The sequence below is a fragment of the Hyaena hyaena genome, unplaced genomic scaffold (genome assembly GCF_003009895.1).
Source record: "Hyaena hyaena isolate Hyena2069 unplaced genomic scaffold, ASM300989v1 scaffold_208, whole genome shotgun sequence".
NCBI classification, from domain to species: Eukaryota; Metazoa; Chordata; class Mammalia; order Carnivora; family Hyaenidae; genus Hyaena; species Hyaena hyaena.
Genome location: NW_024080839.1, coordinates 782,356 through 807,956, shown reverse-complemented (window position 1 = coordinate 807,956; position 25,601 = coordinate 782,356). Strand labels below are relative to the sequence as shown.

Below are 25,601 nucleotides of genomic sequence, written 5' to 3'. Positions count from 1 at the left end.
ACAGCACAGCGCCCAAGCACAAGCTGTAAAATGTTTGAAACACTAATGTTTATCTTTACCACACACATGAAGTCTTTTCAGTTTCTCTAAGTGTCTTTCAACTTTAACGGTGCTGATCAGTGAAAAGATAAAAAGCACAACGGAACGCATCAAAACCACAATAAACGTCAGCGGGTGTTATTCATAAGGAAGAACTCAGTAGCAACAACCACATTTAAAGCTACAGAACTTGAGTGTAACGTCCAGGACTACGAATCCTAGAGTTCCTTGGGGCGGAGGTGGAGCTACGTTCAAATTGATAGCTTTTTCGGCCAATGACACAGCCACGCAAAAAAAAAGGGTGTAAAACAACAGCTTCCTTACGTTCTAACGCTGAAGTCATACTTAAAAGTTATGAGGCAAGGTGGGTATTTCAGAACCCTAACTATTAAATATTTCTTAAAGGCTTCGTAGTCACTATAGCAATTTCTCTACCCGAATTTGGCTCAGCAGTTATAGCGTCTAAAAGCAGAAAGGAAGTCATGTTACCCAACGTCAACGGAAGGACTCGGTCGCCCGAGGAAGAGGCGGAACTCGCGTTATGCTTGCCCTTTATTGGCCACGCAGCCAGGAGGCGTAAAACCATCACACCTAATGAATCGTTGAAACTTCCGTTAACGTAACGTAAAAGGGGAGGAACTGTGCAGGACTATACGTAAACTGAGTCTACGCAGGCGCGGTCGTCCTGATTTCGTCCAATCCGGAGAGAGGTTGGCTCCTGGCCCGCCTCTCTGCTGCCGACCAATGCTCTGCATTTTCCTTTGCGCGTTTGCCCTATCAGAGAGGGAGGGGGCGGAGTTCCGGACGTGCGCTGTGCGCCTTGACAGAGTTGGCGTCTCCTCCCGCACCGGTTGAGGGCTTGCTGTTGAGGTATATTTCACGGGGTCCGGTTGGGCTAGTTCCCGGGACGGGCAGGTCTCTGACGGACGGAGACAGTGCGAGTTGAGTCGCAGTCGCTGGTTCTGTGGCACGAGGAGCTCTAAGGGAAGTGGGGAGGGGCTGGGAGGAAGGAGCCACGTGTTGGGGCTTCTGCTGCCGGGGTGGGAGCCCCTGGACCCCAGGAGCGCCGTCCCTGCCCCGCGTCTTTAACGCGGGTTAGATTTTGGGATCGCTGCCCGAGGGTCTCCTGTGGGTTGTCTTTCGGGAAAAGCCAAGCGCCATTCACCAAGTGTTCAAGAAAGGGTACCCAGGACCTGTTGTTTTTCTACTGCACCTCGCACTTCTCTTATTTCCCCGAGTTTGTTAATTTTCGAGGTCGGGAAAGCAAATTTTAATTTGGGAAGAGACGTCGTGTAACGTTTAACACAAACTGTGAGACCAGCTGTGTTAAACATCGTACGTATTTATTTCCTACAATCCACACTGCAATCTAAGGGGTAGTAGTAGTCTCTTTTTCACGCGAAGGAACAGACTGCTTCGTAACTCGTCCACGTGTTTTCTTCTGCCTGTCTCTTGACAAACTTGGTGTGGCATTCTGTTTTAAGGATATAAGATTAAAATGTGCTATTAAATTGTAAACTACTGCTTTCTGTTTTCTTTCTGAACTTGAAATTATTTTAGAAGCCAATACGAGATACTCATAAGCGTATTGATATCGATGTAGAATCCTCTGCTAGGAGACCTTGGAACAGGAGCCGTTTCCTAACCTTTGGGCAAGTCACCCTTTCAGCACATCGTCCTCAACTGCAGAAGTGAAGTCAATACCAGACATGACTACTTCCTAGCGTTGTAAAGGATGAAATTAGAGAATGGATGGAATAGGTAAACTACTGATGTTAACTTTTTATGTCTTTCTGCTTTCAAATCCTTTCCTGGACTAGCTTTAAATAGCATAGTTTTTTTTAATAGGTATTTTTATGTATTGTATGTGTATAAAGCAGCCTGGTGTTCCGGAAGTGTGAACTACCACTTTTTTGTGTATTTTTGAGATTCCCTCCCCTCCACCCCCCATTTAATCGGTTCTGTTTTCAGTCCCACTCAACTCTCAGCCCTCATGAATCCTTCAGGTAGCACTTCATTAGGAATTGGGAAGACCTTTGAGGGCAGCCAGGATGCTTTCAACCAAATTTTCCATCATCTGTTGTCTGGCTTGATGAGTCGCACTTGCACCGTGAGGGGTCCATGATGATTTTTATCATCAACAAAGGATGACCCCTGGCAGAGGCTTTGGTTGCCGGACTTACAGGTGTGTGTGCGGCTTTAATAACCCCTGCTTGAAGAGCTTCCACCAGTGTCCCTCTTGATCGACTAACAAACATTTTCCTGCTTATTCTTTTAACGTTTATTTTGAAAGAGAGAAAGCATGTGGGGGAGGGGCAGAGGGAGAGAGAATCCCAAGCAGGCTCCGTGGTGGCAGTGCAGAGCCAGACTTAGGGCTTGCGCTCACAAACTGAGATGGTGACCTGAACTAAAATCTAGTCGGAAGTTTAAAGACTGAGCCAACGAGGTGCCCCCCCCCCCCCCATTTATCAGCTTATTGAAAGATATGATAAAACAGGTGACCCAACAGCTAGATGGAAGCGATGCGTAGAGTGAGGTGTACAGGAAGGGTGTGAAGTTTCCGTGCCCTTTCTAGGTGTACCACTCTCTCCAGCCTTCACTTGTCTGGAAGCTCCGAACTTCGCCTTAAGCCTCTATGGCCCCGCTTATCTATCCAGGGTTCAGGACAGTGTTTCCTGTAAATGCAGGCACGTTACTCATATGGTTTGTATCCTACCTTAGACGGTATAGATGGCATAAAGTGAAAATAGCTCACCTCATGTAACTACTTTTCTGAGTTCCAGTTCCTTCTGGAAGATCTGAGCCGAAGATTCATTTCCTTGCCCTTGTCAGCTTCTGGTGGCTGCTTACATTACTTGGGCTTGTGGTTCCTTCGTCTTCCAAGCACATAACTCCAGTCTGTGCTTCCATCACCACGCTATCTTCTGTGGTCAAATCTTCCTCTGCCCTCCTCTGATGAGGACACGTGTGCCCACCTTTAGGTTCATCTAGATAATCCAAAACAATCTCTCCATCCCAGGATCTTAATGATATAACTACTTTGTCAGGTATAGAGTCATTTAAAGGAATTAGGTTTTGGATATCTTTGAGGGCCATCTTTTAGGTTACTACGAAGGCTATAAAGAAGGGTAAAAACAGCTATTCTAGTGTGGTTTAAAGTCTTATAGGATGTGCTGTAAGATGGGGGTGGGGGGAAGACTTCCAGATTGTTCTTAAGTTTGCAGATTGGTTGGTACATCTCCAACTTTTCCTCAGGAAAATGGTGGTAAATGAATATCCCTGTGATAGCTGAACACAAAGCCTGCATTAGCATCTTAGAACAATGAAATTTCTTTGAATTCTACTCTTCTACTTTAAAAACTTATGTGATTTTTGTAGTCCACTTCATAATATGCCATGTTTGATACTCTGCTGAATTAGTTGTCACATCATAACATTACTATTCTAGGGATTTAAACTTTTGTGGCTTATAATACCAGTTTACTATAATCATTGATGTGTCCCCCAGGTTAAGAAGCGTGACCTCAGATGATGGGGATTTATTATAAGGAAGCCATTTAAGCCACCAGGTCCCATTGCTCCCAAGGCTAGAATGTGCACTAAGCTTCACGGAGAACTGGACTGACAGCCCCTCATCATTGCTACTCTCCAAATTCCCCCAGCGAGACAGTAGCTCTCATGACTTCAGGTTTTTGTCATGTCTTCAGAAGAAGGTAGTCCAACTGTTGCTCTTGTGTCTGCTTGGAAATCATAATTAGGAGCCCGGATCTCAGGAGTTGGGTTTGTTACCATTTCAGTAAGGGTGTGTTGGAATAAGATGACAAAGAGTCCAGCTCTGAGTAGGCATTCAGTATGTAAGAACTATTCAGTAAAGATCTCTGTGCCTTGTATATGGAGTTGGAAAGAAGCACATGTGGGCCATCTTTATTGGCAAGGCTTGCAAGTGACCTACATTACTTTTTCTCATGTTGCTTGGGCTAGAACTCTGATACAGAGTGACACCTAATGTCTAGTGTGTGCCTCCCTAGTGATCTGCTGATGAATTTGTCTCTGCTATGATGGGCAGTACTTAGCCAGCTGCTTAAGATTTGTTCTCAGCCTGTAGCCTTTAGTTCCTCCATCTTGTGTGCTCTCCATGGCAGCCACATGCCTCTAGACAACCTTTTTGAATAAAGTCCTTTTTAAGCTGGCCTGATATCAATGCTGTCTTCAGGTCCACAGGAAAAAGCTTCATATCCATTGCCCTGACGAAGTCTGGACATACAGGCCAATAACCATGTAATGCAGCCATTTTCCTTTGTTCTCTGAGGAGGTAGCCAGCCACAGTCATAGACCTGGCCAGGTGTGGATTCTGTATCCGTAGTCCACAGGGGACCAGATCAAGGTCTGAGTTTGAGCCACTCATGCTTGGGTAAAATGGGAACGAGGAAAGAATTCCACAATATTTTTTCACAAATAACTTCTTTTAAAGAAATTCTTTTTTTTAGCTTCTTCGCTTTGGTGCTTTTATTCCCTGAAAATGGACATCAAGCTAGTGGTTGCAAAACTAGTTTTAGGTCATCTTTGCGAGTCCAATGTGGGCAGTCTGTCACCTGACTTAGGGATGTGAGGGTACAGTATGTACTTTATAGGCTACGAAAAACATTTTTTAATGTTTATTTTTGAAGGAGAGAGAGACAGAGCGTGAGCAGGGAGGGGCAGAGGGAGAGAGAGGCAGAGACAGAATTCGAAATGGACTCCAGGCCCTGAGCTGTCAGCACAGAGCTCAACATGAGACTGGAATTCATGAACCCCGAGATCTTGACCTGAGCTGAAGTCAGGTGCCTAGGCGCTCCTAGGCTATGAAATTTTTATTTTTTATACAAAGTACAGTTTATTGGGCATTTTCTTGATGACTAATTATGTAACTGATGTTTTAAAAAACTTCAGTGGGGCACTGGGTGAAGTTGGGTTAAACATCCAACTTCATCATGATCTCATGGTCCATGCATTTGAGCCCTACATGTGGGTCTCTGCTGTCAGTACAGAGCCCACTTTGGATCCTCTGTCTGTCTCTCTCTCTCTCTGCCCCTCTCCCATTTGTGCTATCTCTTTCACTCTCACTCTCTCAAAAATAAAAAGAATTTTTAAAAAATTATCCCAGTAATCCATTTTAAGTAATTTCACTTGTTAAATGTTCCTATTTGGTTCACCAGCCCTCTCTGTACCTTGGTTTGGTAATAATCAAATCTAGGTGAAATAAATATAGAAAAATGAACTATCTTTGAAACTGATCATCTCCTGGAAGCTAGCTCAGAAAATAAAAGCTTCCTTGGGCTTCCCAGTCATCAAGCAGAATCATGTGATTTTATGAGTTGCTTTATTTGGTTGAGAATAGACTTAAATGATTGAGGTAAATGGAGGTTAGAATTGATTTTTGTTTTTTACTCTTGAAAAATAGTACTATTGTAGGGTCACATTATTTCCCATTTAAGCATTTAGAATTGGATGCGCTTAGTGTTTTTTTATTAAGTTTTTAATTTTAATTCCAGTATAGTTTACATACAGTGTTATATTAGTTTCACTTGTATAGTGTACTGATTTAACAATTCCACATGTTACCCGGTGCTCATCATGATACATGTATGGATTTATCTAGCTTTAAATGTAGGGTTTTTTTCTTGGATTTCAAGTTCATTTCATCTTTTCAGCTAGATAAATTGTACATCATATAACAAGATTTTTAACAAAACTTTTAACATTTTAAGGATCATAACCTTCATTATGTGTTATTTTCCAGATTTTCTTGGCTAAGCATTAATTGTTATAAAACAACTTGAAAAGTATAAAGCATAAAGTGATTGGCAGCATGATGTGATAGAAGAAGCACATGGAGTCAGAGATCTTTCTACTGGGGTGCCTGGGGGCCTCCAATGGTTGTATCTGGCTTCGGCTCAGGTCATGGTCTCGCGGTGCGTGATTTTGAGCCCTGCATCAGGCTCTCTGCTGTCAGCACAGAGCCCGCTTCAGATCCTCTCTCCCCCTGTCTGCTCCTCCCCACCTCCCTCTCTTTCAAAATAAATAAATTTTTAAAAAAAGCTCTATCTAGACCGTACAAAATGCTTAATTTTCCCGAACTTTAGTTTACTTATTTGGAAGTATAATACTACTTGGCCTACTTAACTCTCACAGTTGTAAGAATCTGATGAAATGACAAATACTGTAGTCCTTTGCAAAATATGATTCTTTTATTAAGGTCATATTAAATATCTATTGTTCTTTTTTTTTTCTTCTTTTTTTTAGAGCTCTGCCATTATTTTTTGCCTCTTCGTATGTTGGTTGGATCAAATAATGATAAAAATCCTGCTTAGCAAGTCTCCTAAGTTAATGTTAATTGATAATTCATCTCCACATGTCATTTGCTAACAGTATCATTTCATAGGAAATTTTTTTTAATGTTTATTTTTTATTTTTGAGAGAGAAAGAGGGAGACCATGCGCACACGTGAGCAGAGGTGGGGCAGAGGGAGAGGAAGACAGAATCCAAAATGGGCTTTGTGCTGACAGCAGAGCGCCGGGTGTAGGTCTCAAACTCAGGAACCATGAGATGTGACCTGAGCCAAAGTCGGATGCCTAACCCACTGAGCCACCCAGGTATCCCAGTTTCACAGGAAAATTAAAAGAAACTTCTTTCAAAGACTAATAAGCTTAGTGTGCCATTATAATTAAAACTGATAATTTAGGGGTTCCTGGGTGACTCAGTCGGTTGAGTGTCTGACTTCGGCTCAGGTCATGATCTCGTAGTCTCTGAGTTTGAGCCCAGAGTTTGAGTTGGGCTCTGTGCTGATGACTTGGAGCCTGGGTCCTGCTTTGGATTCTGTGTCTCACTCTCTCTCTATTCCTCCCCTGCTCACACTCTGTCTTTCTCTCTCTCAAAAATAAAGATTAAAAATTTTTTTAAAAAATTGGTAATTTAGATTACTTTGTCATGGCAGTTAGTATTTCTTTTACATTTTCCTTAGTGTTAGTGTGGATACCGAGATGGGTGATGGCTCTATTCTCTTTGTGGGCATTCTTCATGATCATTATTACTTTTTATTGTCTTTTTACAAAAGAATTTCACCATTCCTTGAATTATAGCAGAGCTAGTGGTTAAGAGCACAGAATTTTAAACCAAACTGCCTGAATTGAGCACTGGCTGCGATTACTAGCTGTATAATCTTGGGCTGTGTACATGTAACCCTTCTGCGTTTCATTTCTCCTGTGCGGAAAATGGGATAATTTTAAGTACTTCATAGGCTGTTCTGGGAATTAAATGAGTAAATATTTGTGAGGTGCTTAAAACAGTGCCTGAGAAATACTATTAAATACCTTTCTCTCATTTTATTCATCAAGTATGAATGTGAAATAATAGCTAGAAGAGAAAAAGTTCTAGGTCATGGCTTATGTGTTAGAGTTCCTATATCTTATAGCTGATACTGTTTACATCTTTTTTTTAAGCTTGTAAATATTTGGAAATTTGCGTGTCCAGGCAACTAAAAGTTATGCTGGACTTCACATCATTTGATACTGCTTTTTATCTTAAATTATTGCTGGTATTAAGACTTTCCACATGTTTATGCTTTAAACATTTTAACTGCTGTTTGGTTATATAAGTTATATTGATTCATTTAGTGCAGATGAGAATTATATTAACAAACTTACATTTGAATGGTCATTTTATTTTTTTTTTTTAATTTTTTTTATTTATTTCTAGGAGAGAGAGAGAGACAGCGTGAGCAGAGGAGGGTCAGAGAGAGAGGGAGACACAGACTGAAACAGGCTCCAGGCTCTGAGCTGACAGTCAGCACAGAGCCTGACGCGGGGCTCGAACCCACGAACCGCAAGATCATGACCTAAGTGAAAGTCGGACGCTTAACCGACTAAGCCACCCGGGCGCCCCATTGAATGGTCATTTTAAAATGCTTTGTGAAACATGCTTTCATATCATTTGAGGGTCAGTGTGAGAGCATTTAAGAGTGTGGGCTCTAAAATCAGATTTCAGTTCCAGTCCCTGTTATGAATTTGTGAACCAAGTGATCCTTGGCATATCACCTGCCTTTTCTAGGCCTCACTTTCCTAATTATAAAACGGGCAAGTAAGGTACTTACTCTATAGGGCTGTCCCCAGGATTAAATGAAATATAATGCTTAGAAAGCATTCAGACCAGTACCTTGCATATAGCAATATCTCTTAGTTACTATTCATATCATTGATGAATACAAAAGAGCCAGTAAGTAGAGTAAGTGGAAATGTGAGAAAACCAAGATTCAGAGTAGATTCAGTGATTTACTAAAGGTCATGTGCCCAAAAAAATGTATGCCCCCTCGCTGCTAGTGCAGATCTTTTCCTGTGACCCCTTTTCAGCTCATTTCTATCAACCAAGTCCACTGCAAAGACATGTTCCTTTTTTTCCCGCTGTGTTTCCAATTTTTGGCCACTTGACAGTATTTTTATCTTGGTTCGCATTCTATCAGAGTCTTTCCCTTCATGAATCCTTCAGTCCTCTGTTACTTGGGCTTTTAAGTTGTTATCATGCATGACAGGCATCTATTTTCAGGAAAGGAAGAAAGAATAGATATTGAAGCTAAATCTTTCATAAAGGTTAGGTTTTTTAAACTTGTGATTCCATTAGCCTATTATTAATTTATATTTAATGTAGCACTGAATTATTTTTACAAAACTACTTTATCCCCTCCAGATTCTTCCCTCTTTTTTCCCCCTGAGACTGTAAAATCAAATTGAACTTTTTCTTAGGAATTAAGAAAGGAGTTTGAGAATCACACAAATCCTTTGAGCCCTTCTAAAAATAGGAAGAATACAATGCAATTTATGAATCATTGAGTTAGTTTGGAAATCTTGAATGATTAAATGTAGATGTATCTCTTTTTGGCATCAAAAATGTATTTATATCATATAAACAAAGCACATAGTATTTATTGCATTATTCTGGAAATTTGGGGTAATTTGATCCTATAACTCATTTTCTGCAAGAATAGCATTTTGAACGTATTGTTTAATTCTGGAATTTGGGTACATAGGAATATCTGTTAAATTACATTCACATTAGCAGGTGTTTATTGAATGCTTTCTGCCTCTAGGGTACTGTGTGTGATGGTAAAGTGATGTTCCCAAATCTCAGTCCTTTTCTTAGCTTCCTCGGTTCTCCCTTCATGGTGTTTTCTGTAACTTTACAGGTTGAAGTGAATTGATTTCAAAACTGTGACTATGGGTATCGTGGATGTCAAGAATGATACTGTTTGATTTATTTCTCATTCCTTTTTCTTTATTTCTTTACTTTCTCCAGAAAAAGGATGGCTGCCTCTATGGCTTGGGTGTGTGTGTGTGTGTGTGTGTGTCCTATTTTTGTTGTTTTACGTATGTGTGTAGTTCCTTATCTTTGCCTCCTTGTCCTCTGTGGACTATGTTTTGTGTGTGTTTGTACTTTTATATTCCACTCACAGGAAGTAGGATTTTGTGAGGTAGGCTATTGAGTTAGCCTCAGGTTGGTAGAGGATTGATCTTAGAGAATTGGAAAACATGGTTCCTGTCCTTGAGAAATGTATGCTCTATAGTAGACAGAAACGAATATAAACTATGTAAGTAATTGTAAAACATAACTAGGGATAAATAACACTTCATTATGCTTAATATACGATTACTGCTATATAAATAACAATATTTTGACATTCAGAGTAAGTATAAATCTACTTTAGGCTAGGTTAAGAAAAATGTGGTACTGGTAGAATCTGAGCTAGATCTTGAAGCATGGGTATGATCTAGATAACTCAACAAGACAATGGATTCTTGGAGAGAATAACAACCTTTTTTGCAGTTTTATTGTGGGGAAAATATTTTACCCATTAAAATATCGATATGTCTGGGGCTGCTGTAAAAAACAGCATGTGATTCACATGTTCACATGACTGCAGCCCATGTAAAAACAACAAAAGAATGTATATGATGCTTTATAAAAATTAAATATTTAGTTTTGTGTACTTAAAAAGTGTTTGTGGAATTGCATGTTTGCTTTTATTTTCCACTTTGTGTCGTGCTGAATGTCAGTGCTTTTTACAACATGAAATTAATTTCTAAGAACTTTTTTTATATGATCTTTCTCTTGTGGGAAGTGAAATTTCTCCTGTTCTTGACATCTTTTTCCAAGAATTAGAGGTTAAATCGAGTATTTCCTGCCCTGCTGTGTGTGTCGGGGTGTAGAGGAAAGTATTTCAGTTGCAGATGAGAGGTAATGAAAACTGGACAAAAAGTGGAGGAGAATGGCAGGGCAAACAGCGATGAGATAGATGTGAAGGGCAATTTTCACGGGACGCTTTTGTAGCTCCTTGAGTCTTGTCCTATGACTTTCTTTAATCACAGACGATTCTGAGACGTTGAGCCTAGGTGGCTGAGAAGACCTTATCGTTAACAGAGATGAAGAATACAGGTGTTTGAGTTATACTTTGGGTATATTTAATTTGGAGTTTTGGCAGCATGTTCAGGGTAGAAGTCTATGCAGACATTAGAACTATGGGGTTGGAATTTTGGAGAGAGATGAGGATTGAAGATAAAATCCAGGAGTTCACACAGAGGTGATAATTTATGTTGCATGGGGAAGAGAGGAAAGAACAAGTAAGGAAAATTCAATCTCACTTATGATTAACAACAGAAATTTGAATAATTACTAAGTTAAAGCATCTTTCTGTTTAGACTGTAGTTAAATCCTGAATGATTTTATTTTTTCTGTTCTCTAATTTTTGGACCTCTTGCTAGAGGGCAGTAGTAGTTAATTCCAAGGGCAAGGAAGACAAGTATTGAAAGAGTTTGATAGCTTAAGCCTGAGCTAAACACATTCCTATGTTTCCTAAACTTACAATCAACAGTATATTATTTCCAGTCCTTTTTATTCTTCATGTCAGATCTATAAAGTGTAAAACTTTTTTTTCTCTTAATATCCGGCTTTTGCAGGATGGCTCAAGAATTATGCCTTTTGTTGGTTATCTCTGATGTCAGGATCTTTCAGTATGCTCAGAAGAGAGGAAATGAGTTTAGAATTTAAGCACATTCTGATCTTCCCACAATATGACACAACATCGTTAAGAGAACTCATCTGTTCTACTATAACTTTACACAAGTATAAAACTATAAATAGTTATGTTCATGGTTTTGCTATTATTTTGATTTCTGTTCCAGCAGATTGCTTTTGGACATTCACCCAATTTTGGAGTATTAAATAGGGAATCTACCTTTAAAATATAAAGGAAAGTCTCAATTTATAAATATTTATAAAATATTGCCTGATTCTGTGAGATACTTTGACATGATCATAAGGTATCCAGTGTCAGGATAACACTGGTTAACAGTGGAAACTTAAAGAATTATTAATATGTTAAAACATCTTTCTATTTGGAGACTTTTGGGGGGAACATTTCATATGTGAATTCACCTTAGAAGTATCTAGTTGGCCTTACCGCTCAATCCCGTCCTGTGTGCGCACGTGGATGTGCAAGCCTGTACGTGTATACATTTTCATTTCAATCTCAGTTGTCATGATTAACAGCAGGGGTGTGTGTGTATCTATATATAGTAGAATTTATATCTGATAGTATGTTCTGCAGATTTGTCATTTGACACTATTGTTTTTCTTTGAAATTCTCCATTCGGTCACTTACTGGTCTTTCATATCAGGCATCATTCTGAGCATTTAGGATTCAGTAATTAAGTTATTCCTTATAACAACCATCTGAGGTTGCAACTGTTACCCCAGTTTGAAGAATAGGAAGCAAAAGGACACAGCTCATGACACCAGGATTTGAACCCAAGCATACACTCATTCTCTTAAACTACCATGCAATGCCTATTTCTCTAAGGCTTAGTTTCCCAGTCTAAAAAGCAATAATAAATAGACTATCTTTTAGGGGGGTTGGTAGAGTTAAATGAAGCAATGCATGTGAAGAGACTGATACTCTAGATCTAGATATTAGATATTAGATATTAGATCTAACTGGATCTAGATATTAATGATCAGTTAATATTAGCTGTTGTTTGGCCACTTCTCTGATTTTCCTCTGGTTCTTTTTTTCTTTGTCTTCCTTGTAGTTTATTCTTCCTTTGCCCATTCTTTAAACAGTGGTATTCTAGAATTCCAGTTTTGATCTGCTGTTTTATATCATCCTGCATAATTTCCTTTCAGGAGGTTTATCCACTTTGCTAGTTCTTAACTACTGCCTACAACTTGTAATCTGCTGACCCAATTCCATACATTTCCCCCAAGCTATAGACTGATGTATCCACATGTCTGCTGTACATCCACCTTTGGGCATCCCCATACTTCCCTCGGGCAGGATAAAACTATGGAAAAATTTTAATGTAAAATGGAACCAAAGGATATGAAGTGGAGAACCTCACACATGTGCCCTCAGGAAACTAGAACTCCAAGACTGAGACTAACTTCTCACAAATGTCTGATTTATAGAGGGTTGCAGTTTATCCTCTGACCGATGAGCCTCCACCAAGAATCTCTCCCATCTTCAAGCCAGTGAACTTGCCTCTTGGCCCTTTGCTGGTCGAAACCTCTTACACTCCTGGCCCATAAAAGCAACCCAAGTTATTTAAAAAAATTTTTTTAATGTTTTATTTATTTCTGAGAGAGAAAGAGACAGCTGTGAGCAGGGGAGGGTCAGTGAGAGAGGAAGATACAGAATCTGAAGCAGGCTCCAGGCTCTGAGCTAGCTGTCAGCACAGAGCCCGATGCGGGGCTTGAACCCACGAACCATGAGATCATGACCTGAGCCAAAGTCGGACACTTAACTGACAGCCACCCAGGTGCCCCAAAAGCAACCCAAGTTAAACCTTCAATGGACTCTCCTATAGCTCACTGCAGTTTGAATGTCCAAGGTGGCAGTTCCTCTACTATTTCTGAATAAACTCAATTTCTGGCAACTCAACCTTGCCTTAGTTTCTCTTTTCTCTTAGGTAGACATTAGATGGTATCAAAGTGGGATCTGATGAAGGTGACCACCAGGAACACCAGCCTCCAGAAATAAGTGAGTTTCCTGCATTTGAGCCCTTTGCACTCCTAGCTTGTGCAAGTCAAGGTAACTTTCAGTTTAGCAAGTTTCCTCTCAGGTCTTGCTTGAGCTGCCTCCTTTGGTGGAGCTCTCTGGCTTTATTTGGGATCTGGAGAAGGATGGATTGTCCTGGGATGTACTCTTTTATTTGTGATAATGGGAAACCAGTCATCTAAATTTTCTAAGGGTGGCCCCTCTTGGGAAACCCTTACTGGTTTTATGTTAAAAAATTACAGCCCTTCCTCACACACATGATTGACTAAACGGATCACTTTTACTAAGGATAACTTAGAATTCCAGGGACTGTTATGTGGAAAATGATCTCCCCAAATTTATTTTTCTCTGAACTAATTTAGAAGACCCTGGTTACAATACTAAACAATCCAAGTGGGATGGTTATTTTAATTAGTATATGGAAGCTTCTAAATGTGTTCAGGATTCTAAAATTGACTCCTTACAAAATACTGTTTCCAAATTGAAGCAAATAAACAACTAACAATGTGTAAAGAAAAAAAACACTGGAACACTGGAGGCCTCTTCCTTGCTGCTAACCAAGGTCTTTCCTACCCTTACTATTCTGCCTCTTCTATCTTCTGTTTAGCCTTCTCTTAACCCTTCCCCTCTGTCTGAACTTCCTTTCTTTCCTATTACTGAAACCTCATCCACTGATCTTATTAAAACCTTCCTTTCACAATTAAACCTGAGGATTGTTCTAGACTACTCCAGATATCCTACACTATATGGGCAAAGGGAAAAGTTAGGACTATAAAAATTTTCCCAGGGTAACTGGGATCTCCATGCATTTGCTGAGGAATTCATTATTAAAAGTCTAACTCACCAACCTGCTCTTCCTTCGCTTATCAATTAGCCCACATGCTTGTCAGAGAAGGTCAAGTGCAGCAATGGATTAAAACTGCTGTTTGAGGAAATCCCAAACAATCTCTAGGGTTTAAACCAACCACCAGCCCTTTTATATGATCAGGCTTGCAGTATGGACAAAAGGCTACATGAAGCCATTCCTAGGGCCTTCCCCAAACCTGTAGACTGGAGGTCAAAAGCCTCCCATATCTGTCCATGTCTAATAAAGCAGACTCTACATCATTTTTTAAAATTCTGAACTTTCCATAGATGTCAAATCCACTCTGGTGGCTTTTAATTCCATGTTCACGAATGGCCTCAACAAGGATTTATTCCTGTTGGTCCAAAGAGCCCACATATAATGGGAGACAGGTGCACCCCTGAGTTTGTCAATCTGGCTGATCAATTACTTGCACCCTAGAGGATGACACCAGAAAAAAGACAACTAAGACTTTGAATACCTTGGAAAGGTAACTTCCAAGGTTTCCAATATGGAAACTCCAAAGCCATCTTTTTTTAAAAAAAATTTTTTAATGTTTACTTATTTTTAGAGAGAAACAGAGACTGAGCAGGGGAAGGGCAGAGAGAGAGAGGGAGACACAGAATCCGAAGCAGGCTCCAGGCTCTGAGCTGTCAGCACAGAGCCCGATGGGGAGCACGAACTTGTGAACCACGAGATCATGACCGAGCCGAAGTCAGATGCCCAAACAACTGAGCCACCCAGGCAGCCCTGAAAACTCCAAAGCCATCTTATAGGACTATGTCATTATTGCAAAAAACCTGGCCATTGGAAAATAGATTGCTAGAAATGGACTCAAGAGCTACACTATCAATAGTTACACTTAAAGAGTACACTAAAATTAAAGAGTCTTCTAAAATATGTATCCTCAGATAGTGGGGTCTTCTGTTTTTTTGTTTAATTTTTTTAACATTTATTCATTTTTTTGAGAGACAGAGACAGTGCAAGTGAGAGAGGGGCAGAGAGAGAGGGAGCCATAATCTGAAGCAGGCTCCAGGCTCTGAACTGTCAGCACAGAGCCTGAATTGGGGCTTGAACCCAGGAACGTGTGAGATCATGGCCTGAGCTAAAGTCAGAAACTTAACCGACTGAGCCATCCAGGTGCCCCAGATAGTGAGGGTCTTAAATAAACACATGTGTCTCTTTCTCAGCCCATATGTTTTTGTCTGGGACTTCTGCAAGTGAGCTACCCATTTCTCCTCAGTGATTTAGTTCCCACACTTTAGGACAAGCTTTCCTGGAGAAATCGAATGTTGCCATTTTTTTCTCTCAAAAGGGAAATAACTGTTGAGTTTGAATCCCAGCACTTAGGAAAATCCAATCCTCTTTGCCCTTATTTGCACTCTACAAACCAAGGATGTCTAAACTTTGGACTCATCCCCACTGTTAAACCTAGTAACCCCCACTCTTTGGGCAAAATCCTTAACAGACGTAGGCAGAATTCATATTGCCCCTCCCATTAAGATCCAGATTGACCCCTCAAAAAACTCTCCCAACAAAAAACCAGTATCCTATAAATAAACCTTACAGGGCCTAGGGCTTATTATAAGGATGGTAAGTCTCAAGGACTCCTTATCCTTTGCACTAGTCCTTGTAATACCCTATTTTGCCTGCAAAAAATCCAGTGGCCAGAGGATGGAGATTTGTCTAAGACCTAGGGCAATAAATAACATCCTAATTCCATGCCTCCCTGTCATCCTTAATCCCCACATGCTGTTGGTATCCATCCCTACTGGAAGCAATTTTTTTTTTTTTTTTTACTCTGATTGACTTATGCTGTGGAGTTTTAAAGATCCTTGTTGGTAGGGATAATTAGTATCTTCTTGCCTGAGAAGGATAACTGTATTCCTAGACAGTCATGCCTCAGGGCTTTACTGAGAGAGTCCATCTTCTCACAAGTTTTAGAAGCTGACTTAAATGACATAAAATTCTCTGGAGGCTCCATTACTCCAATATCTGGATGATTTGGTTTTTTGCTTGCCCTCCCAAAGCTCCTCACCAAAAAAAAAAAAAAAAGAGTGCTTACCTGTTGGAAATCTTAGCTGTTAAAGGACATAAGGTCTCAAAGGAAACATTGCAATTTATCCAAACTGAGATTTGATATTTAGGACGTTTAATCTTCGAACAGGGACTATACCTCGTTTAAACGCTTCAAAGCATTTTCAACTTTCCAAACCCTAAAGCCAAATGTCACTTACAGCAGTTTTTTGGGCTAGCTGGTTATTGTCACAGTTGGACCCCAAATTTCTCCCTAGTGGTTCATTAAGGGGTGTTCCAAATATAACCTATTGCTTAGGATGACCAAGATAGTTTCATCTTAAAGACCTTGAAGGAAAGCTTAATAAATCCTCTTGCCCTTGGATACCCAAATCCAAATCATCAGCTACCCTTTTTCCTTTTTGTATATGAGAGAAGGGAATGCCCTCAAAGTACTTACCCAGAAATATGGGGCTGCCACTGACCATTAAGTTATTACAGCCAAAAATTAGATCCAGTGCCCTGAAGATACCTCCCATACCTTACTTACCTACCTTCTTTACCCACTACTACTGCTTTACTTAAAGCTACCAAAGAGACACTGTCACATTCACACCACACTTAACACCTTTCAGCAAGCTATCTAACCTCCTGTGAAATCCTCATATGAACTGTCCTGCATATCACTCTTGTTCAAAAAGCAGAAGTTTTAAATTTTAATTAACAAATTTTTATTTCCTAGTATGTGCTTTTTGTATTCTAAGAAATCTCCACCTAACTCGTGGTCATAGGTTCCCTGTTTTTTTGCTAGGAATTTTACAGTTCTTGCTCTCACGTTTAGGTCTATGATCAGTTTTGAGTCAGTTTCTTATTCTGACTTCTCCTTTGTCTGGTATTAATAAGCCACTGCAGCTTTCCTTTTATTAATGCTTGCATGTATATCCTTTTCTATCCATTTACTTTTGAACCTGTTTTATATTTAAAATAGGTTTCTGTTGGACAACATATAGTTGGGTCTTGCCTTTCTTCCTCCTCCATAAACCTGAGAATCTCTGCCTTTCAATTGAGATGTTCAGATCATTTATATTTAATGTAATTGCTGATATGGTTGGATTTAATCTACCATCTTGCTAGTTGTTTCTAGATTTTTTATTTTTCTCTTTAGTTTTTTGTTCCTTTTCTTGCTGTCTTTTGGATTGTTTTTATGATTACATTTTATCTCTACTATTTGTTAATTTTACCTCTTTTTTCCTGTAGTTGTTGCTCTAGGGTTTATAATATATTTAACTTGTGTAAAGTCTACCTTCAAATAATTATATAATATCATATAAAAAGTCTACCTTCAAATATTATATATCACATATATTATATAGTAAATATAAACCTATATAAAATAATATATAATTTATATAGTAATATGCATCTTTAACTTGTGTAAAATCTACCTTCAAATAATATAATACCAAATTGTGTTGTAAGAAGATATATTGCAACATGTTTCCATTTCTCCCCTCCCATCCTCTTACTAATGCTGTCATATATTTGACTTTTAATAACACTCTAATATGTTGTTGCCATTTTTGCTTGAAATAGCCAATTGTTTTTTAAGGAAATTTTTAAAGAAAAACAGAGTCTTAAATTTACCCTCATGTTTACCATTTTCGATTCTCTTTTCAGTTCTTCATGTTAATCTAGATTTCTGGCTAAATACTTTTCTTTCACGTGTCTTGTTTTGCATGCTGCTGGCAATGATTCTTCTCAGCTGTTTCTGATTATTTTTCTTTTTACAGTCTTTTTTTTAAAGGCATTTTTGCTGGGTATAGAGCTTTATATTGACAAATTTTCCTTTCCTTTGAATGCTTTAAAAATGTCAGTATTTGTCCACTGACTTCTATATTTTTTTTTTATCTCTTAGTAGTTACTACCAGTTTCTCTCTTCCCCTGGCAACCATTAATTTTTTTGATGTACAGGTTTGCTTCTTCTAGACATTTCATATAAATGGAATCATACAATATGTGGTCTTTTGTGTTAAATATATGAGCTTAGCATAATGTTTTCAAGGTTTATCCATGTTGTAGCATCTGACAGGACTTCATTCCTTTTTATGGGAGATTAATGTTCCATTACGTGGGCATGCCATGTATTGTTTATTCACTCACCCATCAATGAACATTTGAGTTGTTTACACTTTTTTACTATTATGAATAGTGCTACTTGAACAATCCTATACAAATATTTGCATGAACATATGTTGAACTTTGTAAGAAGCTACCAAACTGTTTTTCACAGGCTGCTACATTTCACATTCCCACTGGTATTGTATAAGGGTTCCAATTGCTTCACATTCTCACCATCATTTATTGTTTTTGTTTGTTTTGTTTTTAATAGCCAATTCATAATCATTTTAACTAACATCCATTATTTGAGTGAACTCTATGTCTTTTCTATTCATTGTTTTATTTCTTGACAATTTGTTATTTTTTTCTGGCTTGTGCTTGTATGTGTCTGTTTTTTGTTTTTTTGTTTTTTTAATTGAATTCTGGGCATCATATATAGAAGAATAGTAGACACTGAGGTAAATGATATTTATTCGTGGAAGTGGACACAACTCTGCTTCTGTCAGACTGTAAGTGTTAAGAATTGAATTAGTCTAATCAGTAGGTGAGCTGTTTTAGGTTTTGTTGTTGCTATGGTTACCTTTTATGCACTACAGACTTGAAATTCTTCAGTGATGGAGTGTTAATATCTTGTGCTTAGTAGTGGGCCTGCTATGCTGAAGAGCTTTCCTCATTGTTCCTCCTCCACTCTCAACTTCTAGCAGGCCAAATCAGGGATTTCATGACACTGTCTTCTTCCTCTTCGTGACATTGTCTTCTTCCTTTTCCACCAATTGATGCTTTTCACTGCAGGTGAGAATCTTGGTGGAAGCAGGGGGTCATTCTCCTCCATGATGGTTTGTTTGTTTTTCAAATGCATATATCTGTGCATAACCACCACCCGCAAAGTTCTCTTCTTCTCTTTCCCAGTCCGTATCCCCCTCCAAAGATACCCAGTATTGTGATTTCTACCATCTTAGACTTGTTTTGCCTGTTTTTAAATTTTGCATAAGTGAAATTATAATAGTATTCTTCTGTTTCAGGCTTCTGTCACTACACAGTTTTGAGATTCTTCCGTATTGTTGAATATGCCAGTAGTATATGGGTTTTTTTTTTATTGCCATGTAAAATTCCAGTGTATTAATGTACCACAAGTGATCAATAAAGACTATTTAAACAGTTGGATACCTGTCTAATTATCTAACTAATCATCTTGTAAGTTTCTTAAAAACTTGTAATCACTCTAAAAGTAACATGCCAACATTGGCCTTGTTGTTTGGGCCAGAAACCTAAGAATCATCTGCCTTTGTCTCCTCTCTCCACACCCTGCTTGCAGTCTAATCAGGGAATTCTGTTTATTCCTCTTTCATAATTGTGGCCTGTATCCAGCCACTTCTCTTTTTTTATCCGCTGCCCAGAATTTTGCACAAACCTTTCACTACTTCCATTCTTACCCTAAGGTCTGTTCTGTAGGCAGCAGCCAGAGCAGTCACTCCACAAACATCTCTCACCTGCTCTCCACTAGCTTTTTTTCTCACTTAAGAATAAAATCTAGGGGCTCCCGGATGGCTCTGTCAGTTATACATCTGACTTCAGCTCGCGTCATGATCTCACAGTTCCTGAAGTCAAGCCCTACATTGGTCTCTGCGCTGACAGCTCAGAGCCTGGAGTCTGCGTCAGATTCTGTGTGTATGTCTCTGTCTCAAAAAATAAACAAACAAACAAACAAACATTAAAAAGAAAATAAAATCTAAACTTCTGACCGTAGCCCTGCAAAGCTCTTATTTGTCTCCAGCTACCTTCTTAATCTTATTTCCTGTACCACTTTCCTTCTCTGACTCAGCTTCAGCTGCCGTGGGTCACTTTCTGTTTCTCTCTGCCCAGGAGGCTCTTAGCCCACACCCTCATTTCCTTCTGGTCTCAGCTGAAATGTCACCTCATGGAAGAGATTTTTCTTTAAAGTTTATTTATTTATTTTGACAGATGGGAGGAGGGGGAAATGAACAGGGGAGGGGCAGAGAGAGAGAGAGAATCCCAGGCAGGCTCCATGCTGTCAGTGCAGAGCCTGAAGCGCAGGGCTCAGTCTCATGAAGTGTGAGATCGTGACCTGAGCGGAAACCAGGAGTCAGACCTTTAACCAACTGAGCCACCCAGGCACCCCGAGATTTTCCTTTGATGGCTGAATCCAAAAGTCTTGTCCTGCCTCATTTTCCTGGCCTGGTAACAATATTATTTTTATGACACTTTGACTTTTCATCATTATAATTAGTTACTTGCCTAATAGCTATCTGTCACCCCACAGCCCTCCATGAATGCAAGGACTTTGCCAATGTTCTTTGCTGAATCCCGTGTGTTCTAGGCCTATCATTTCCATCCTTCAAGACTTGTTTTTGAATTATTGAAAAGGGTAATTCTTCAGGACTTCTGTGTAGGTTTAATGTTGATATTGTTTATCAGTTTCTAATCATAACACATAATATGCAAGTGGCTGGTTTGTAGATGTTAACATCATTCTGTTATGGCCTATAAGCATTGGTTCTTTTTATCCCCCCACCTTTTTTTTATGCAGTTATTAAAAAGAATGCATTTGCTTAATTTTTAAAGGCGTCAATTCAGAATTAGAAAAAGAAGAAGTAGTAAACATATAGTACTAACTCAAAATTTTGGATTATTCCACACTGCTACTAACCATTCCAAATTAAGACATCTGGTGACTGGGAAGTTTGGTTTCTCTCTCTATTTGGTTAACCACCCGGTTGTTCTGGAAAGGCAAATGCAGTTAATTGTTCTTGTTGAAAGAAGCAGGGCATTCGTAGATTTACTTCAAAGCATGACTTTTCGGCCGAAAGATTTACTTGAGAAATCAAGGCATCGCAGGATGATACTGAGGAAGACGCCTTTGTTTTTAAAAAGATATTCCAATGTTATATCTGGAACTTGATACTTAAATGTTGTATCTCCTGCAGGAGAAAGTGTGTATCAGTCCTTCCTCCCCCTCCCCTTTTTCCTTGGTAACAGATTCCTGCACTTTAAAAACTCTGCCTTCCCTAAGAATTTTAGTGTATTTAATGCATGAGATGCCATATGTTGTTGCAACCAGTATCTTTGAACATTCCTGTGAAAAAGAATCGCATATTCAGTCTCACTAAGCAGGATTAATTTACAAAGACATTTAGTCTCAGTCATTAATGAATATGATATTTAAAATTACATCGAAGTTGTAGCAGATGTCAGTTTAGCATACCTTCCACTTCTTACCAATTTAAAACAAATGGCTCTTTGGCAAATTGTTTCAAAGCCAGTTCTGTGTTAGTTTAAAATATACACACAAATTTGTCTAAATTTTTGATACAAATGTTTTCTGAGAGATGTTCTGCTGAAGTTAAACCAATGCTTACTTTAATCCCAAGGTATTGTTTCCTCTAAGACATACTGATCATGAATAGGAGGGACTGTTACAATTTTACTCTTCCTGGTTTTTCTGAAATAATTGGGAATAGGAATAACCAGCTTCCTAAGTTTTACTTGTGCAATTTTGCTTTAGATAGGCTGACATTAGATATGTTTGGTAACTAATAAGCTTCTTTAACATGCAGCATAGAGATTTTGTGGCTCCCAATAGATTTTTCACGTTTGCCATTAATACATGACATTAGACATGAATAGCACTCCTTCCAAGTGCTCAACTAATATAGCCCACCCCGTTTTTAAAAAATAACTATGATATATGCTTACTATACAGGTAACATAATCTCTTTTCTTTTTTAAGTTTATGTATTTATTTTGAGAAAGGGAGTGCACATGTGCCTGCATGCGTGTGCACTTAGCAGGGCAGGGGCAGAACCATGAAATCATGACCTAAGCTGAAGTCAAGAGCTAGACACTTAACCAACTGAACCACCCACGTGCCCCTACTCTTGTTTTTTAAAAATATGATACGTATGGGGCGCCTGGGTGGCTTAGTCGGTTAAGCGTCCGACTTTCACTTAGGTCATGATCTCGCGGTTGGTGGGTTCGAGCCCCGCGTCGGGCTCTGTGCTGACTGCCAGCTCGGAGCCTGGAGCCTGTTTCAGAGCCTGTGACTCCCTCTCTCTCTGACCCTCCCCTGCTCACGCTGTCTCTCTCTCTCTCTCCTAGAAATAAATAAAAAATTAAAAAAAAAAAAATATGATACGTACTTGGGATGCCTGGCTGGCTCAGCTGGTAAAGCATGTAACTCTTGGAGTTGTGATTTCAAGCCCCCACATTGGGCATGGAAAGTACTAAATAAATAAATAAAACTGATGTATACTTATTATACATATGTATGAGTATAATTATAATGTATAATACACATACGTATGTATAGTATACATATCTTTATGTGTGCCTTATTATAGAGGCATTATAATATAAGAGTTAATAGTGTGGGCTCTGGAACAAGAATGCTTGAGTTCAGAAACCAGCCTTACTGCATTTTAGCTGTTTATTATTAAAATTTTTAGCAATGTATGGGGTGCCTGGGTGGCTCAGTTGATTGAGCAACCGACTTCAGCTCAGGTCATGATCTTATGGTTCATGAGTTCAAGCCCCGCATCAGACTCTGTGCTGACAGCTCAGAGCCTGGAGCCTGCTTCAGGGTCTGTGTCTCCCTCTCTCTGCCCTTCCCCCACTTGCACTCACTTTTTCTGAAAAATAAATAAATATTAAAATTGTTTAGATTTTTACAATACAGAAAAGTACTAGAAAGACAACACACACACCCCATGTGCATGCACATGTACACATATACACTCCAGATGTTTGAAACACATTTTATGAACGTTATTCTGGAGATCTTTCTGCACATATATACTTAGAGAATGAGTAGAAATGTGCATAGGAATGATTTTATTAAAGTGGGATGGTATATTTTACATTTTCTTTAAGTAGTATTGCATTTAATTTAATTTGAATTTAATAAAAAATAAATAAAATGAAAATACTGAAGTTCCGGTGTTTCTTTAGTGTAAAAATTGCCTTTTTGAAAGTTTATTTATTTTGAGAGCGAGAGAGCACCTGCGCACACATGTGCCAGGTTGGGGCTGAGAAAGGGAATCCCAAGTGGGCTCTGTGTTGTCAGCATGAGCCCAGTGTGGGGTTCGGTCTCACAAACCATGAGGTCATGACCTGAGCTTAGATCAAGAGTCAGTTGCTTGGGGCACCTGGGTGTCTCAGTTGGTTATGCGTCCGACTTCCGCTCAGGTCATGATCTCACAGCTCGTGAGTTCAAGCCCTGCATCGGGCTCTGTGCTGACAGCTCAGAGCCTGGAGCCTGCTTCAGATTCTGTGTCTGCCTCTCTCTCTATCCCTCCCCTGCTCACGCTGTCTCTCTCTCTCAGAAATAAATAGAAAAAAAAAAAAAAGAGTCAGTTACTTAACCGACTGAGCCACCCAGGCGCCCACCTCACCCCTCACTTTGAATCTAACCTAAAGCAAAAGTGAATATTATGAGATTGGGGTCATTTTGTTTACAGTTTTTTAAACTATATATCTCAGATATCTACCCAACTGATCGATATACTCAGACATAGGTTTTCCTAGTGAGCAAATAGCCTTTCGTGTGGTGACTGGAGGACTCAGACTCCTTTCATTTTATGGCTCACCCATAAGGCTTTGAAGTCCTCTGCATCCAGCCAGCAGATGGGTGAAGAGAAGGTGAAGACACACCACTTGTGAATCGCCTGACCCAGATGTGGCATGATTCACTTCCTCTTGCAAAAACTAGTCCCTGAGACTGAGGCAAACCTTGGGGGACCTGGTCTCTGTTTTCTCTTCTGAGATCCCATGAACCGATCTGTACCAAGTCCCAGGCGTATCCCACCCCTGTGAGCTGCTTCTCACCTCCCACAAGTAGCATGAAGACTTTAGAAATACAGTAAGCCCCAGCAGCCTTCTTTGCTGAGCTGCAGTTTAGTAAGTATCGGTATTTACTTCGGAGAGTTTTTCTGAGGTTGCCTACCTTCCTCCTCAGTTGACTTCTTTCTGAATCTGGGGATATTAGATTTTATTCTTTATATTTTTGTAATGAAAATAGAGAGGTCACTGGGGCAGAGCTTGGTGGTAGCATTCATGATTGGCCTGAGTCATCTCAGGTCTGAAATTGAGATTCACAGAATCTTTTTGACATAGCAACATTCCTAGTGTGTATGTATGCGAAATCCTTTCTTATCCCTCCAGACATCCATGATGTGTTTCAATGACATTTTTTAAAAAGTGTTTTTTGAATAATATTAGCTTTATAGAAAAATTACAAAGATACCACAGTTTCTGTATATGTATACACTTCACCCGGCTTCCCTAATGTTAATGTAACCAAACCAAATTTAGTAACATTTACCAAAACTTAAGAAATTAACACTGGTATGATACTATTAAGTAAACCATAAAGTTTGTTTGGATTTCACTAGTGTTTCCACTAATACCCTTTTACTGGTCAGTCCCATCAAGGATACCACGTCTGCATGTAGTTGTCAGACCTCCTTAGTCTCCTCCAACCTGTGATAGTCTCTCAGACTTGGCTTATTTTTCATGACCTTAAAACTTTTGAAGAGTACCAACCAGGTATTTGTAGGATATCCCTGAATGTAGGTTTGTCTGATATTTTCTCATGATTACACTGGGGTGATGGATTTGGGGGAAGAATACTACAGAAGAGAAGGATCTTTCTCATTATGTCACACCAGGGGCAAGTGACATCAACACAGCTTACCGCTGATGATGTTAACCATTAAAAAAAAGAGTCAGTTGCTTAACCGACTGAGCCACCCAGGCACCCACCTCACCCCTCACTTTGAATTAATCAGTTGGTTGGGGCGCCTGGGTGGCTTAGTCGGTTAAGCGTCCGACTTTCGCTTAGGTCATGATCTCGCGGTTCGTGGGTTCGAGCCCTGCGTCAGGCTCTGTGCTGACTGCCAGCTCAGAGCCTGGAGCCTGTTTCAGTCTGTGACTCCCTCTCTCTCTGACCCTCCCCTGTTCACGCTGTCTCTCTCTCTCTCTCTCTCCTAGAAATAAATAAAACATTAAAAAATTACATTTATGAATTAATCAGTTGGTTAAGGTGATGTCTTCCAGGTTTCTCTACTTAAAGTTACTGTCTTTTACTCTTCGTAGTCTATTCTTTGAAGCAAGTAATTGAGTCTAGTCTGTACTGGAGGGGAGGAGAATTAAGCTCTACTTCCTGGAGAGGGTATATCTGCTTAAATTACTTGGAATTCTTCCACTGTTTATTTACTTATATAGGTATTTAGTTTTATCAGTATGGATTCATGGGTATTTCATTCTTGGGGATATAATCCAATGTTGTTATTTTGCTGTTCAAATTAGTCTAGTGTGACCAGTGGGAGACCATGGCTTTTGTGTCTTTCTTACTTATTTATTTTGTAAGCACTACTTAACTTTGGCGTTTCTTGATGCTTTCTGCTGCTCTTGTAAGTTCCCTGCCCCAGACCTAGAATCAGCCATTTGTTCAAGGAGCTTACAGGGTATTTTTAATAGGTTAGATCTTAA

General features: G+C 39.4%; 1 protein-coding gene across 5 annotated transcripts in view; it reads left to right on the top strand.

Annotated features, from left to right (window-relative positions):
• Positions 1 to 787: 787 nt before the first annotated feature.
• Positions 788 to 25,601, top strand: part of WDR89 (WD repeat domain 89) — a 37,689-nt gene continuing 12,875 nt past the window's right edge. Inside the window, exons 1-3 of one of the 5 annotated variants that reach the window (XM_039242153.1) lie at positions 788 to 909; positions 1,600 to 1,800; positions 13,029 to 13,099. Coding sequence is in view for 1 of the 5 variants with exons in the window: in XM_039242152.1 (XP_039098083.1) it covers positions 1,775 to 1,800 (26 nt within the window). In the remaining 4 variants the exon portion in view is untranslated. Of the gene's footprint in view, positions 910 to 1,599; positions 1,801 to 13,028; positions 13,151 to 25,601 lie in introns of those variants that run through there. The other 4 variants (XM_039242154.1, XM_039242152.1, XM_039242155.1 and 1 more) reach the window with 4 other exon arrangements.